Source organism: Pipistrellus kuhlii, unplaced genomic scaffold (assembly GCF_014108245.1).
Source record: "Pipistrellus kuhlii isolate mPipKuh1 unplaced genomic scaffold, mPipKuh1.p scaffold_m20_p_2, whole genome shotgun sequence".
Taxonomy (NCBI): Eukaryota; Metazoa; Chordata; class Mammalia; order Chiroptera; family Vespertilionidae; genus Pipistrellus; species Pipistrellus kuhlii.
The window spans coordinates 33,605,479-33,623,447 of NW_023425515.1; the positions used below are offsets into that span (position 1 = coordinate 33,605,479).

The 17,969-nt window shown below is 41.2% G+C and overlaps 1 protein-coding gene across 6 annotated transcripts in view; it reads right to left on the reverse strand.

Annotated features, from left to right (window-relative positions):
- Nucleotides 1-17,969, reverse strand: part of PEX5L (peroxisomal biogenesis factor 5 like) — a 225,569-nt gene that overhangs the window by 147,014 nt on the left and 60,586 nt on the right. For 2 of the 6 annotated variants that reach the window (XM_036444668.2, XM_036444664.2), the window contains exon 2: nucleotides 12,407-12,478. The exons of 2 other annotated variants lie outside the window; for them this stretch is intronic. In XM_036444668.2, the coding sequence (XP_036300561.1) occupies nucleotides 12,407-12,478 (72 nt within the window). Of the gene's footprint in view, nucleotides 1-12,406; nucleotides 12,479-14,036; nucleotides 15,111-17,969 lie in introns of those variants that run through there. 2 more of the 6 variants (XM_036444662.2, XM_036444663.2) reach the window with 2 other exon arrangements.

Sequence of the window (17,969 nt, forward strand, 5' to 3'; positions counted from 1 at the left end):
TGTATTCAGCCCTCCCTCCCTCCCCCCTTCCCTCCCTCTCTCCTTCCCTCCTTCCTTCTCTCTCTCCCTCCCTCCCTCCTTCCTTCCCTCTCTCCCTCCCTCTTTCCTTCCCTCTCTCCCTCCTTCCTTCCCTCTCTCCCTCCCTCCCTCCCTCCCTCCTTCCCTCCCTCTTTCCTTCCCTTCCCTTCCTCCCTCCTTCCCTCCCTCCCTCCCTGCCTCCCTCCCTCCCGTCTTTTTCACACACACACACACACACACACACACACACACACGAATACATTTTTTTTTTGAAGGTTAACAAGCTTAACCTCTTAGACTCCATCATTTCTGTTTCCGTTTTGTAACAACCTGGGTTATAGGATTGATTACTGAGTAGGTTCACTTTAATGAATGAGACCAGGAGGAATATTTGCAAGCTGAGGGACATACAGGTAAAATGCTAGGAAATAAAGGTGCTATGTCCTCACCAAAATAATAATGGATCCTTTCTTGATGTCAGAAATTTGAATAATCTAAGTACAGTACTTCTGAAACCAGTGCCTAGGAATCCCTCGGAAAACTTGTTAAATGGATTCCCGGGCCTGCTTTCAGGAACACTGAGGCAGTGTGAGGCTCAGAACATGCATCTCTAACCATCTCCAGGCGATGCTCATGTTGCTGGCCAGGGAACCTCTCTGAGTAGCCAGGCTCTGGAAATCTCTTTAGTCCTTGTTCCCAAAGCCCAAGTCCCATCCAGGGACTCTGGATGGGACTTGGGCTTTGGGGATAAGAAGACTGGGACTCTCTCCTGACCGTGGCTAGGGAACTATGCACATGGCAGAGTCCCAAGTGCTCCCTGGGAGTCCCGGGCTCCAGCGTGGTCGCGGCGCTGGGACCTAACTGTCCACCGAGGGAAGGTCTGCACTGGACTTTTATTGATTTTTTAAAATATTTTATTGATTTTTTACAGAGAGCTAGAAACATCGATGAGAGAGAAACATCGACCAGCTGCCTCTTGCACACCCCCCACCCCCACTGGGGATGTGCCCACAACCAATGTACATGCCCCTGACTGAAATCGAACCCGGGACCTTTCAGGCCGCAGACCGATGCTCTATCCACTGAGCCAAACCGGTTTTGGCAACTGTGGGCTTCTTAAGGCCACAGCTGTGTTTATGCATCTCTGTGCCCCAGCACCTGGCAAGCACCTAGCAAGAAGTAGGTGGTCCAAAATGTTCTGTAAAACAAATGAGTGAACTACAAGTTTAAATAATTTCCATGGAAATACTGTTATTATTATTATTTTTTCTTCAAAACAGTATCCTGTTTGCCTTCCCCTGGAAGTGATTTTAAATTACCCCATAATAGAGAAAAAGAAAAGGCAATTTACTTTGTCTGCATAGTTTTCCTTAGAATCAGTTGTTGAGCATATGATCCCCACCAGGGGGTCACTCCAAACACTGAAAGTGATGCACCCCTGAGCTGACTGCACGCTCTGCCGCTCTCCCTCGTTTATCACATGGAAGGACGACCTTGGCAACAGGTAGAATCAAGCCCATACTCTTTAGAACAACAGAATTTACAAGCATATAAATGTAACCATACCCCCTCCCACAAACCAACCCCCGGAAGACACAGCAACACTTCTTGCATATCAAATTTCTATAAGCAATAGGTTCTCCGATTTTTTTTTTTCCATTTGCTCTCTCTTCTTTTCCGGAAAAGACTTTATTCTTGTCTTTTCTTTTCTCCTTTCCCCCCACATTGATAGGGTTAGGAAGTCGGCCCACCTACAAAGCCAAGGGGGACTTGGTCTTCCTCCTTTTCCTCTCTTAGCATTCTGCCTTGATTGGAACTATGAGGAGGCCTCCCTCCCTCCAGCCTACACCCTCTGCTTCTAGGAGAAGCGTTGGAAGATGGGTGATCTAAGCTATACACATGCACATGCTTAGGGAAAAGACAAACGGGAGAAATAGCAGTGCACACGTGGGGTGCTCCAACGTTTCAGTATGAAGGGGCATGGAGTCAAGGTGGCACCCAGTGAGGATGACAGGGCACCCGGGGCTGCATCATGCATGCCCTGCACACCTAACTGAGGCATTTGTATTTTTTAAAAAATATATTTTATTTATTTTTTACAGAGAGGAAGAGAGAGGGATAGAGAGTTAGAAACATAGATGAGAGAGAAACATCGATCAGCTGCCTCCTGAACACCTCCCACTGGGGATGTGCCCGCAACCAAGGTACATGCCCCTGACCGGAACCGAACCTGGGACCCTTCAGTCCGCAGGCAGATGCTCTATCCACTGAGCCATACCGGTCTTGGTGAGGCGTTTGCATTTTACTTGGGAGACAGTGAGAAGCATCAAGTTCCTGCCCCCTCTGGGCTGGTACTAAGTCAAGGAGCGTTGGGATCCATGGAGTTGGGATCCATAGAACAGGTCTTGGATGGCTACCGTGGTTCATCCCTGGAGTCTGTACGGAAGGCTAAGATTGCTCATTCACATAGTGAAAAACAAATCGATTCCTTTCGTGAAAAGTGCAGTGTTCAAGGTTTTACATCTTTAGCTTAAACATGTAAGACTACCTAAGCCTATTTGTGAGCTTCAATGTGTCTTATCCTGTACTAAGCAACTGGATTAAAAAAACTATATATCAGTGGATGCACCACCACTCTTTTTCCTGCCCCGGAGACTATGCCCACAGTTCACAAAAACGTAATGCAGCAATTTCAGAGGCACCTTTAAAATTTAATGACAGAAGCCAGGAATGCAAGGAAGTGATAACTGGACAACCTTGACTGGAAGAGAACTACTTCCAAGCTCAGTGTTTTTCTACAATAAGAATTCATTAATCACTCACCAATTATACAAATGAGATAATTTTGTTAGAACAAGTGATGAATGAGTGTGTTTTTTTTTTTCTACTCAGAACATCCAGCACAAAGCCGAGATGGTCCATTGTCTCACCATCCCTTAATAAGTCACTTATTCATATATTTCAAGAATGAGATCATCTGGTACAAAGAATACCATGACGAGGAATAAATAATAATTGTATACTGAATGATCACTTCTATATGCACGTGTTTTTCCTAGATCACAAGATAGGAAGTGGTGCTCACTCTGATTGGGTGTACACCATGTGAAAAATTAATGACCGAAAAGGGAAATGACAGAATTAGAGAGCTGTTTTGGCGACAGGGAAGGAAGCATTAAAAAAAAAAAAATCAGGTCTGTAAGAACCGCGTTTCTGTCAAGCCTTATATATATGTAATGTCAGAATCAGAGACACCTTCCAGAGGCGGGGTCAGAGTGCGCTGAGCAGAAAGGAAAAGACACGTACTGCCAAGTCTGGTGGGGAGAAATCCAAGCACAGCCACAGAAATGACAAGGTCAAGGCAATGACAGAGCACAGGCAGGTTCAGAGTCAGAAGAAGAAGGAAGGGAAGTGTATTCTAAACTCTCTCTGCTGTTTAAGGATTAAAATAAGGAAGAAAATGTTGCCTTGCCTGTCAGTTCCTCTGTCATCTTCATTGATCAGGCTGTGAATCTGTAACAAATCATTTCCAGTATAAATATTTCCCGAGACGGGTTTTCAAAGCCCAGATGACAGGAAACGCTGGTCCAACCCATCGTCAGGGAGTTCACCTGCAGGGTTCATCAGACAAAAGCGCTGGCAGCTCAGTTCCAAACGGAGGGACTTGGAAGCCGGATGCTGAGCAGTGGACACGGTTCATAGTCCCCTCAGCCAATTGAGGGCAGAGGATGCCCTGATCCAGGACTGCTTCAATATGGAGAGGGAACCTGAGAATCCAGTTAGCATATCTTAGGAGATTCAAATTCCACCTCTAAAATCTTTACTATGATACCTGCACCCTGAGACAGACTGGGATTTTGTCACAAAGTTTGTGAGAACCTCTTTATGAAGGATGGGGAAGCTTTTCATATAAACACCCTTTCATAAAAATCTATCAGACAAATGTAACAGCGTTAGCTGAGCCCTTGAAATACACACCTCTCGAGAGATTTTTCTGGCTGACTGGTGTGCTTGGCTTACCGACAAGAGGGAGTTCAGAAGAGAGGATAAGAAGCAGCTTAATGTAGGAAGGCAGTGATGGGGTAGATGAATGAGCCCAAGACTAGAGGCTGCTGCAGACCCACGTTTGAATATTTCCTGTGCCATGAAATAACTTGGTGACACAGCCAAGCTACTTCCCTATTTTGAGACTCGCTTATTTCGACTGAACCACAACCGATATAATTACACTTTGGAAGAGCTGCACGCTTTAATCAAACGAAGCTTGTCTGTACACCCAGGGGCTTGACTTGCTCTCTAAGGGGTAGCATCACTCACATAGACCATGCCCCTCTGCTCAAAAGGGCTGGGAATGGGGTCCACAGAGCACAATGTAAAAGCCTCTGGCTTAGGTTACCTTCTGAAGTTCCTTTCAGCTCTAATGGCCACAGTCCTCATATTGATCAGATTCTCCTACTTACAACAATAGAAACATGACGCCCACCACCCCACACAGCAGTAAAAGCACAACAGACCTTCCACAGTGAAGGTTGAATGGGTGTCTTTTCAAGTTATATTTCTAAGGGCTGACTCTACTTTTTTTTTTTTTTTAAGTGTTATTGTCTCTGAGTGTTATTTTCATATATCACATCATTTTTACGCCCGGCATGTCAGCTCCTGTCATTTCCATTTTGTGTTTCTTTTCTCGGGGACTAAACATGCTGTGGGCATTTTCCCCCATTAGTTTAAAAAGAACAAACAAAAAGAGCTATTCGAAGGTTACTTAACACCTGCATATTTTTCCAACTTGCAAGTCCAGTTTTTTTCTTTTATGCCACATGTGATGACCATAGGCTGAACAATACCCTAAAATAAAGACATGTAATGGCATTTCGGGTGTTTGTTGCTCTTGAGGTTGGTAACTCAAGGCCTTGGTTGGTGATTACAGATATCAACAGCTGGTGAGGTGCATTCCTGCTGGGAAAGTTGGGGAAGGTGGACTTGTGAAGGAAGGCTGGGTGCAGGCTACTCAGTGTTGGTACCTGGTTACTCACTGAGATGCTAAGTGAACAAGAGTACAAAGTAGCCTAAACTGGTTTGGCTCAGTGAATAGAGCATTGGTCTGCGGACCAAAGGGTCCCAGGTTGGATTCTGGTCAAGGGCATGTACATTGGTTGCAGGTACATCCCTAGTGGGGGGTGTTTAGGAGGCAGCTGGTTGATGTTTCTCTCTCATCGATATTTCTAGCTCTCTATCTCTTCTATCCCTCTCCTTTCCTCTCTGTAAAAATTCAATAAAATATATATATATATTTTAAAAAGAGTACAAGGTAGCAAAAGTCCTGAGTAGGTGGAAATATCAACAATACCTTTTGCTTATAATATCCACCCAACTCCTTTTGTCAAATGAGGATTTTTCACAGTATAGGTAACTGGTTTCCTTTTGAGGTACTTAAACTTCCTGGAGGGTCTTATGGCCACCTAACAATGATACCTTAACATCTATTATTTTTATCAGATCAACAACGAGGTTGCAGCCTGCTGGGGGGAGTGTGTAAAGCAGGAGGGAAACAGCAGCGGGAGGCGGAGGCCCATCCAGGCTTTGACCTTAGAGCACATGTGTCAAACACAAGGCCCGCGGGCCAAATCCGTCCCGCCAGGCCTTGCAATGTGGCCCGCACCGCACTGTCATCACTGCACTCCGCTGCGTTTCCATCACAATGACAGTTTATGACTGTTCAGTAAACCATTCGGCCCGCGATTTAGGCTGGATTTTAGATTTTGGCCCCTTCTCTGATTGAGTTCGACACCCCTACCTTAGAGCCTCATGAGTGTAACAGGCATCCATCCACATGGGGCCCCAGGATTGGATGCAGACTCAGAAGGTTCTGTGTGACTACACACTGTTAGAAAACATAAAACTGGTTATAAACATTTAAAAGAGGAGCAGATTCCTTCTCTTGAAAAATTAATATGCATGGTGACACTGAGCTCATTTCCAACAAGATGGCAATTAGGAGGAGCCGGTAGTTACTGCCCCCCTCTAGAGGGGTCAGCTTATGACATTAGCCACTGTCTTATTCACTCTCTATTTTTCTTACACAGTCTATTCCCTTCATTCCTATACTTGGCTGATCCAAGGGGACTTTTGTATCTATGAGCTTAGAATAGGTTTTACTGTCTAGAATTATTATAACTCAGTCCTGAAGAAATCCAAGAGGATTCTACAGCTGATAGACCTAAGAGTTTTACCATCAATTCCCACCACCCACCCACCATCGTTCCTGCACTTACCACCTGCCACACACTTTGTGAAGCATTTACATACAAAAACCTATTTATCCTCCCAGTTACTTTTGAAGTAGATGGTATTTCCCCCCACTTCATAGTAGAGCAGCCTTGTGGCTCAGAGAGGCTGGTTCATTTCTCTAAGGCACATGTGTCAAACACAAGGCCCGCGGGCCAAATCCGTCCCGCCAGGCCTTGCAATGTGGCCCGCACCGCGCTGTCATCATTGCACTCCGCTGCATTTCCATCACAATGACAGTTTATGACTGTTCAGTAAACCATTCGGCCCGCGATTTAGGCTGGATTTTAGATTTTTGGCCCCTTCTCTGATTGAGTTCGACACCCCTACTCTAAGGTAATACAGCTACTACATGGTCCTGGCCAGTTTTCATTCAGATTCTTGACTGAGAAGGCCCTGCTCTTAACTGCTCTGTAACATCCTTGTTATCCTTATGGTGCTACACATGTGGAGCAATGGAGGAACCAGCAGCCCCCAAGTGTACAAGAATCAAGTATGTGACAGTGTCCTGCAGAAGGCATGCAGAATGCTCAACAGTAAAGCAGTCAGAATGAGCACAGTGAAAACCTTATGCTACAACAATGGTTTCCAGCTCATCGTGCAGGAAGCTTGAGTTGCTGGTGGACAGAGCATAAGACAAAATACGGTGGCCCTGAAGGCTAGCCTTGGCTCTGACCACAGGAGGCTATGCCAGGCACAGGCACTCCTGAAGGCCATTCTGTCTGAACATTACAGCAGACAACTGAGCCAGAGGGCAGTATTTCATTTTGCAGATTAAGGAAGGAACTCAGAGAACCTAAATTGCTCCCTCCAAGGCTTTCTGTTTAGTCAGTGGCGAAGCAAAGGCGAGAAATGGTCTCCTCTTCAGCTCTTTCTTGCCTGCCTCTGTCCTCGTATGCATGACCCTTTATATCTTCTGGCCTTCTACCTTCAGACCTCAGTCTGAAGTTGAGAAATTTAGATATTAGGCTTGCCCTTGCTGTCCTTCCTAGAGTCAGGTGATGATTAAGTGAATCAGTACACTAAGTTGAAGGTGGGGGGGATGTAAAGTAAGATACTCTGATTTTTTGTTCTCCAAAATTATGTCGCTCAGTTATTTTTATATTACCTGACACAAATAAAGACTATTTAGGAATAAAATACAGAGTGATCATGCTTTATTCCAGTAATATTTCAATTTAACCTAGTGGGAAACTTTCCCCCTTGCTTGTGCAATATTTATTGATGATAAATATCTTCATAGACAAGACAGCATTGACTGGGCTATAGTCGTGAATATTTGTTTACTCCAATGCAGATCTCAGATAGATAGAAAATTTGAATAGCTTCAGTCTCTCTCACTACAACTACATAAGGCTTTTTTCCCATTGAACCATTGCTCATCGATCACTCTTTCCTGAGGAAAATGCTAATGATCCTTTGTCTGCTGTGAGTATACTGCATAAGGTGTTTTGTTCTTCCCATGATTCAGAGCAGACTGGTTCAGAACCTCAAGGTTGTCACTTCCTGCACTTCTAGAGGGTTTTCTGTTCTTGGTGACCAAGTGCAGAGTTCCAAGAAGGTACCCAGGGAAAGCAGTAGAACAACACTGAGAGACAGTTGTTGTCATAGGACACTCATGCTTCACAAGTCTCCTCAGAGGTGAAGGTCATCTGAATTATATTTGGATTAAGTCACTGCATTGATATGGCAGAGTACATATCAATGGCTAGATGGTGCTGAGTACAAGGCAGAGAAACAGATCATCCACATCCCTTTTACTGCTCAGGAGTTAGATTCAGCTCGGCAGCTTCTGGGTGGGTATGATCACACTCCACTAGCACCAGAAAGAAGTGGCTATCATCTCCCATTAATCTGTTTTTCTTATGATTCCATTTTCATTTCGTGTTGACCTGCATTTTCCTCTTGAGGATCCATTCCCACAAGGACCACTAGGACAGCACTGCAATCCTACTCAAAGGCTTATTTGCTACTGGAAACACAAGGGGATGGCTCTAGTTTGTGTCTTCTTGTCCTTCAGGGAAAGATCACAGAAAGTCTAGTTTCCTTGGCTTTCTGTGTAGGCTTCTCCTACACATTTAAAAGGACACTCGTAGAAAGGTTATGGACTAAGAAAAGTATGTGTTGTCTCTCTCCACGGTGCTTCTCATGCCTGGTGAGAGGCTCTCCCTAAGGAGGCTGGGTAGGGAAGGGAAGAAATAAGTAGATGTCAACAGTACCTTTTAGCTGTAATTCTGTATACAGTTGCACTGAAGGGCCTTTCTCCCTTGGCAAAGCCACAGGGGCCAAGAGGGAAATAAATAGTTAAAAAGTGTGAGGAGAAGGTTGTCCCTGTGAAGGTTTGATAAATAAATATTGGCCAATTATAATAATTCCCAGTAGATTGTTATTTTATATAATTAGAGCACTGAAGCAAAACAGCTTTTTAAGACTCACATGGGATGACCAGTAATGGGCAAGGGTAGAGGGGCTGTGTGGAATGGCAGTGATGGGAGAGCTGGCTTCCAGTGCTCTCTCTGTACCTGACCAGGGCCGCAAGGTATCTTGATCACCTTGCTAGGACTCAATGGTCCTGTTTGCTAGAACTGAGTTTATGGGGTAGTTTCATGGACTGTATGTGTACCCCTTTCTCAAATTCACATTAAAGCCCTAACCTTGAATGTGACTCTGTATCTGGAGACAGGACCTGTGAGGAGGTGATAAAGGTGAAATGAGGCCATAAGGGCTGGGCCCCCATAAAACGGAAAGAGACACCAGAGGTCTCTCTCTGCCAAGCGAGGATGCAGAGAGAAAGCAGCCAGGAAAAGGCTCTTCTGAAACCCTCAGGATGGGCCAGCATCTTGATCTTGGAGAAATAAATGCCTGTCCTTCAAGCACCCAGTCTCCACAGCTGGGAGGAATTTTAAGCACCCAATCTATGGTATTTTGTTTTGGCAGATAAGGTAAATGAATACAGGTGATAATGACTAGCTAATGAAAATCACAATGATCTACAGTTCAAAGAGTACTGTTACAAATTTTATCTCAAAGAAACAGTAGGAGGTAGAAAGAGCAAAGTATTATTTTACAAATAAGAAAAGATCTGAGAGCACAAGGCTACCAAGTGGAATTCAGTCAGACTGGAAAACTGGGTCTTTAAAGGCAACTTTGGTTGTACATGGTTGTAGTTTTCTTGTTTTCAGCATTATTTTGTTGGATGTCTATGAATTCTGGGTTTTAGGTTTCCAAGGTAATGCCCAGTTAAACAAGGTCAAATTTATCACAAGCCATATATTTTTGTTTTCTCTTTAGAACCGCAATAATTATCTCCTTTGACCCAGTGGGCCTCAAAGTGTGGTCCATCAGTGGAAGATGAGGACTTAGAAATGAAAATTCTTGGGCCCCACCCCACACCTACAGAACTGGAAAATGAGGCTGGCCCCAGCACTCTGTACTCAGAAATAACCTTTACCCTCTTGAATGTGGGCAGCCAGGGAGAACAGAATACATGTACTCTTGTGCTTCTTCTGTTATTAATTTCCTTATATAAGCAAAATTGTGGGCTTTCTGTGGAAGTACCAGACTGCACGGCTGATAAAATGGCACATAGCTTGCACAGCATTTGTAATGTGACAGCTTCTGAAGGACAGATTTAATGAGATTAGTAGACTTCCGCCCATCACAGCCTCTAACTATGTTTTACAATCTTTAGATTTTTGGCACCATTTACTGAAAAAGCTATTTGCAATTGTATGAAGATTGTCTAAGATATTTCTAGCCTGTTTTTGAAAAAGATAGGAAGAATAAATTGAACATTAAGATTCCTCTCCAATAGTGTGTGTATATATAATATATAAATAATATATAAATAATATATCAATACATAAAATCAGATTGCATATAAATAATATGTATAATCTATGAGATGAAGCAATATTAAACATGCATTTTACACACATACCTTTCATGTTGATCTCTTAAATTCAAGAAGAATTTTTTGTAGAATTATAAAGACTAATTAGAGTGTTTTCCCAAATATTTTACTTACAGGTAGCAACACTGTCATTGGTCCGACCTGGGATTTACTCACAACATCAACATTAAATAAACTGCCCCAAACGGAAGAACTACTCTTAGAGCCAACAGCAAACACCAATGCCAAGTCATATTCGTAATTACTCATCTTTTGAAACGTGTTTGACACGAATGATTCAGCAAAGCTGGGTCCCTGCCAGCTGGTGCCAACAGGCACAATGGCACCAGAGGAAATGTGATAACCACAGAGGCAAACAATGACTGGACAATAAAATTCTCCCTCCTTTGATTCAGGTATAGAAAGTGCTGTTTTCTGAAAAAGCAGTAAAGTAGGTCTCTCTCTCTCTCTCTCTCTCTCTCTCTCTCTCTCTCTCTCTCTCTCTCTCATTTTTTAAAGCTTCCTTAACAGTTAGTAAAATATGCTTGGGCACACCAACGTACGTTTTATGAAAGGTACCATGAGATAAAAAGAACCATGACTCTCTAGGGCTTTCCACTGCTAAGATCTCCATGTACAATTTGATAGTTTTTAGAACCCCCGAATTCAGTTAAAAACAAAAAGAAGCTTTAGGGGGGGAAAAAAAGAAAAGAAAAGAAAAGCAGCCTTAGGGTAGGATGAAACTAAAGAAATACAAAAAAGAGTAAAAAATTACCTGCCACACGATTAAGAAAGAAATTAAGTAAAACCTTTTTGTTTTAATAGAAAATGCATAGACCTGTATATTCTCATCATATGACAAATGGCATCATTCACCAGATAGGGCCGGTCCTTTGATCAGAATGCCAGGCTGTGGGAGATGGAGATTGCATGCCCCAAGTAATAATCCTGGCATAGTTCAAAAGAGATCTAACAGCCCGGTGGAGCAATCAGGCTCCAGTTCCACTTACCTTATTAACTAAACTGACAATTTGGCACTAAGTAGAAATACAGGGCCAAACACTCTCTGCCCCCGTATATTATTCTGGACCCGGAAAGTGAAGATAAGGCAAGAAAAACTTGCAGGTTGTTTATGGAGGTCATTTGGCCAGTTTTCCCCAGAAGATCACTTCGGTTATCTCAGTTATTCCAGTTCTAACAAGCAAGTCTCTAAGTTAACTGTTTCTGGGTGCTATTTTCTGATGGTCATTTTTCCTTTTCAGAAATATACACAATTGCTCCTTCAATGCAATCACCACAATGCAAAAACAAATGCACAATTAGGAAACTGTCCAAATCCAACTTGCCTTTCTGTAGCTTGCTGTCTTTCCAACCTCTTCATCTGCTCAGATCCCTTTGCATTATTTATCTCCACCTGAGTTTACATCACCCTCAGAATCAATGCCACTTATACATTAAGTGAATGTGCAGTTAGTGTGTCTCCCTGACAATTAACAAAGACGTTAAGCGCTGATGCCAATTCAGTGGCATAAGCTGGACACCTTCCATTACCTGGCGTGTCATTGTTTTTGGTCTATTAAGCAGTTTTCATTTCACCTTATGGGCCCATATAAAACCCAAGCTAGATGTTTCTCAAATTATAGGCAGTATTGCAGGTATTAAATAGCTTCATTTTGTTTTTTAAACATCAGCTCTAAATTTATTGAAGACTAGTTGAGAAACTAAATTGGGTTATCTATCTATCTATCTATCTATCTGTCTGTCTGTCTGTCTATAGGTAGATATATTTTAAACTTTTCAGTTTTTTTTTAAAGTCTTTTGTCTCCATCTCCCTAAATCATATCCATTGTTTTACACTAAGAGTAACATTTCTCATTTTCCAAAAAAGTATACTTTCTGAGTCTTGCTTAAATCCATTTGGCTAACCAAATTATCATTGCTGTTTTGATTCATTTTTCAAAGGGGGCTTTCAATTTTCCAAAAGCCCTCTTGTCTTGTTCTGCTTTATTTTTCACCATTCTTACACTCTGACATACAAAAGTCAGTGGATCAGAGGCGTCGTAGGCGGAAGCTTAGTAGCTCTCAAAATCTATCTTGTTAGGCAGACCTCGGTTAGACAGGCCTGGGTTAGGGCAGGCTGAATGCTCAGAGGCTTCAGTTGTCAAAACTCTACAGCAAAACAGTAGAAAATGTATGTAAGCATTCACTTACCTGCTTTTGATCAACAATTATCTCGAGGTCTTCATCACTGCTTAGTTTTCCATATCCTTTTTCTTTACTTTTCTTGTGAAAGAATAATTTTAAATGATCATTTAGTGTGTTTCCATTAATAATCTAAATCCCACTTAATACTTTAAAAAGATAAAGTTTACTTAGCCTTGTTCCCTAGTCATAATACATTATTCTTCATGTCAGTTGCTCATGGACAATAGCAAATGTTTTATTGTTAAGCTGTTGGTTTATAATTATTCATTAAGTATTTTTTTGCTTAGCCTCTTCCATACAAATTACATCTTTAGTCTTCTCTGAATATTGTTATGCGTTTTTTTTTTAAATTCTGTAGTTTAAGAAAAGATTCTTTAATACTTTAATATAAGTAATTCCTTTAAGAGTCTGAGCATGTTTTTCTTAAAGGTCAAAACTGCAGTTAGTAATACTAGGCTTAAGCCTTCAAATATTAAATGTTTTATTTTAATCCCTTATATATTTTTAAGAATAAGACCAGTATCCTGCAACTCAGATAACAAATCTTTAGATTTTACACATTTGCTTATAAATCAGATATAAACGAACATTGTAAAAACAACTCAGAAATAATTTTAAAAAGATAAATAACTTTCAGAATTAGTTTGAAAAGTTAGAAGAGTACAGACCATCTTTAATAATGAATTTATTAGCATTTTGTCATTTCCTCCCCATGCCCATTCTCCATCTATCTACCCCACAGAAAAAAAATTTCTAACATCAGAAAAGGATATAGATCATGACAACCATTTTATTGTGCTTATAGGAGAAAGATTATTTATCTGAGTCTTTTTTATTCTTTCTTGCAATGCCCTGCTGATGGGAATGCAAGAAATGACACATTTCTCCCTAATTTCAGAAATTAAAGTTCCTTTAGGTACTTTAACAAAGGGACTAGAAACAAAAGGAAAAGAAAAATACTGCTATACAGTTAGCTATAGTTCAAAGTTATTATTTTTAAAAAACAATTTCTTCTTTAGATGTTAGCTACATTGACTAGAATTAAGGGAATTAAAAATGTTTCTTATGTTTGCACCTACTGTACCACATTAGAATCCCTATCTCATTGGGGGAGAAAATGATATCCTTCATGAAACAAGTCATAAATTTGTTTACAGTGTGGGACATGAATCTTGTCTTCCCCCCCCCCCCCCATAACATTAAAACCAGATTTCCATATTTCCTCCTTAATAAACATACCTATGATTTTTCTGTTTTTTTTTTTTTGTGTGTGTGTGTGTGTGTGTGTGTGTGTGTGTGTGTGTGTGTTTCGTGTATGTAATAAAGAGATTTCTGAATCTTCAAGTATTAGGATGCATAAATACAGTCTCATTCATATATTAATGAATTTGGCCACTTAAAACAAAACAGCTGGCCCCAGTACTTTTCTCTATTGTTATTCTTGTCCTCATTTGAGGAACCATTTCAGGATTAATGGAGAACAAAGAGAACAAAGGTGGTTTCAACCAAGCTGAGTTTCTTCCTATCACTTTGCTTTTATATCCTTTTAGTCCACTGGTTGCCATAGGATATTGTCCAGAGACCCTCTAATGCAAAACGTTTAGAAATGCTTTTCCAAATATTGATCTATACGTACCAAGTAGCTCATTTGCATGACTCGATTTCCGGACACAAGGACATTAAGTAGAGATGGAATGTGGGTCCTTCCATCCATGTCACTGTCAGACATCCCAGAATTCTTTGCAGCAGAGGCAGTGGCTTCATTGCCAGAACTTGCTGACCAGAGAACCACAGATTTTGCCCAGCAATAGTATTTATAATGTATGACAATCATAGAAGTATCCCTGAGTCACTGTCTTGTCTTTGTAAGCATTGTGAACATTTAGGCTACCACAAAAAGTCATTGAAACAAAAATATCTTCTTTTCTAACTAATTTTTATCTAAGCACAATATTCTGACATGCTGTTCTAGTTTAATACTTTTTTTTAAACAACTATTATTAATTATATACATTTTTATATCTCATCCCACACATAAGGACTATTCAGCCTCTTTGTCCTAAAAGCTCTCAACTTTTCCTTTTTAATGCCCCACCCCAGATTTTCTTGTGATTAGCAAATCAGTGCTAATTGATACAAAAATATCCGAATTCATAGAACATAATTCAAGGCTGCAGTTTCTGCCAATACCAGCATCCCACCTTTCCAATTTAATCCCAACTCTTTATCTGATACAGCAGTAGATTTTCCTAGGGAGAGGCGAGGTCAGGAAAGGAGAGTATAATAACTCCAACTACTGAAATCAGAAGTTGGCATTTTCCAAAAGTGGGAGGAGGAATTTAGAGCTCTGATTCTGTATTTAAAACCCTAGTCTCCAAACAGCACACACTGTACGCAGATTTCTTACAGTTTTACTCTAGAGTTAAATAATTATTTCCTAGTTTACCCTATAACCCCCGCGGGGATTAAGCCTTTTCTGCACCAAGGTGGTTATTCGCTCACTTACTGCTTATTTCTAGTGCGAGCACAGTCCTCTTTCAAGCACTCAGCTCCCACTTTGACTGCTTAGATGAGCCAGCCCGGGCAGGGATCTTCAGCTCGCCTCCCTCCTCCCAGCCGGGAGCCCCTGTCTTCTATCTAAGCACTTTTGTCGAGCACAGAAAGCAACTCCATCGCTTTCTGCGTGGCCTCTCACATCAGCCAAAGGACTGAACTAGAAGGAGAAAGAAAGCTGACCTCTCTCCACTCTCCCAGCCTGAGAGCCTGAGGAGGCAGGGCTTCTGTGGGAGGAGAAGCCCCAGGACAATCACTTCCTGTGCTCCTCCCTCCTCCCCTGGCCACTGAGGCGGTGAGGGTAGGCCCCTTTCCACCTCAGCCTCAGCATGCTGCCCACTAGCGATTTTGTGCACTGCTCACCTGAGGGCAGTTCAGCAGGGAGTGCTAGTGCAGTGGAGCTAAAACAGGGAACACTTTGAAATGGGAAAAGTGAGGAAAGTCACAAGGGAAATATACTCATCATTTGCCGACAATGCCTCATTCCCCGTAAGGAGCTTTTAGCTGGAGATAAGTGTCCCATCACTGAAATGCCAAGCATCCTTATCCCCCATCATCTTCCCCACACCTTTCTAAATCCTTTCTGAGTAACTGGAAAGAAGACTATCTAGTTCCTTCTTGGTGCTAATAACTTTCTTAATAGCCCTGAATAATATCTGTAGTTTTCTTAAGGAAGATGACCCTAGCTCCCCTCTCTGCAGACATTCCACCATCTCCCCTTAACCTTTTTTACCCTTTGCTTCCCACCCCTTCATTCGTTCCTCCACAAAAGTAGAACAGAAAGCTAGGTTTACCCACTTGAATTCAATAAACCATAAAACTTGGAAACTGTATAGGAAAACAATATATGGTCGCAGATATAAGAATACATTACATAAGAAAATTTTGCAAGTAACAACAAAACAACAACATAATTTGATGAGTTAGAGACCTGAAATATGAGGCTCCCTATGTTCAATTTTAGAATAATGTTTTATTAAAAAGTAACAGTATGAATTAAAAGATATTAGTTGTGTCTGGGTTGAATTACAAGGATTCTTCATACTCATTAGGAGTGGAATATATGAAGGACAATTTGAAAGGAAAACACACACACATGATTTAGTTAATTGTATACACTTGACTCAACTGCAATTTTTGTCTAACTGCAGATGGCAAAATAAATGTCAAGGTTAAAGATCACATGTGAACATTGAATTTTTTTTACTATCATTTATTCAATACTGCAATGAATGATAAATAGACCTAATTTATTAAAGCAAATGTTACATAGATATTATGTACACAAAAGTACAGAGACCTTCCTATTCTCTTCTTCATGGTTGTCAGTACTCAGTTGCTATCTTCTCATTTTCCCTATCTTTAATGCCTTTTCCAGCACCTTCTAACCAGCAAGCTGCAAAGTTGTTTAGTTTTTTCTGTCCTGAAAGATGACTTCCTCACATCTGCTTTCCCCTAAAGCAGGGATTTTCAACCTTTTTCATAAAATGGCACAGATAAACCAATTACTAAAATTCTACGGCACACCAAAAAAAAATGTATTTTTGATGATCTGACAAGAAAATAAGATATAATTTTGAGTCGTTCACACCAGATGGCTATTGTTGTGTTAGCTGTTGTCATTTTTTAAATTTGACAATCTAAGAGAAAAGAGGTCAGTGCCTCTGACAAATAGTCAGGTGTTGCACATTTTAAAAATTCTTGTGGCATAAAAGGGGGAAGAATGAGGAAAACCTGTGACAATGTCAACAATTTTAAAAACATATTCAGGAGACACACCAGTGTGCCTGCCACTGTGGAAAATCGCTGCCCTAAAGGCATTCGTTTACTCTCTCTTATCTCTTCACTGTCAAACTTGAAAGAGTGGTCCATTCTTACTAGCAAAAGCTCTTTTCTCTTCAATTCTACACCAATCACAATCAGGTGGCAATTGACTTGTAATTGCATTCTTGACAATTGCCAATGGACTCCTACTTATCAAATTCTTTAGCAGTCCTTTTTTAGAGCTAATTGTATGAATTAGCCCCAAATGCAACATGTGACTGACTACAGATGTCAAAATAAAGGAAATCATTATTTCTTTTAGTGGTCAAGTTTGTATGAAGTATTTTTTAAAAATGTCTTTGCTGCTATTTACACTATTACAGCTATTAAATGGTGTCTCTACTGAATAGAGTGTCTGTGGGAGGGAGGAGGAATTGGGACAGGAGATGATGTGCTGAATTTGCTGTCTTTAAAAAGTTCATCCACAGTTTGGCTCAGTGGATAGAGTGTCCATTGGGCCTGTGGACTGAAAGGTCCCAGGTTCGATTCCGGTCAAGGGCATGTACTTTGGAAATTGCAGGCACATCCCCAGTGGGAGGTGTGCAGGAGGCAGCTGATCGATGTTTCTGGCTCTCTATCCCTCTCTCTTCCTCTCTGTGAAAAATCAATAAAATATGTTAAAAAAAACAAAACAAAAAAAGAAAGTTCATCCACATGGAAAGATCCAGTCAACCATTTGGAAATACAGGTCTATAGCTTAGAAGAGAAAAAAGGTAGGACACATGATTGCTGGGGATAATCAAAATTACAGGCATGGACCAACTTGATAAAGAATATAACAGAGTCAAAGAGATGAGGACTAAGGCCAGAGTCCTGGAGAATGATAAATGTAAAGAAGAGGCCAAAGAAAACCCAGTGAAGGAGGCTGAATAGGAGTGGTAAAAGGTGTAAAAGATCCTGGAGAATGCAGTCAAAGGGAAAAAGAATTCTGGATAGTGCTGATTTGGGTTGTTTTCCTGAGCAGGATGCAAGAATGTTTTCTTTCCAAAGTCCTTGTCCAGATGGATTCAAATAATGAAGCCACGGACAAAATGTGATAGGTGAAAAGAGTAGAAATTTATTGGAAGCGAATACAAACTCCCATGTAGGGAGGGAGTTCCCAGGGGGTAACCCACCAAACTCCTTTTTTCTAAGGCTTATAAAGGCTGTAGTTCTCTGTCCCTTCGTGCTCCCTTCTAGTTAGATCCGTTCC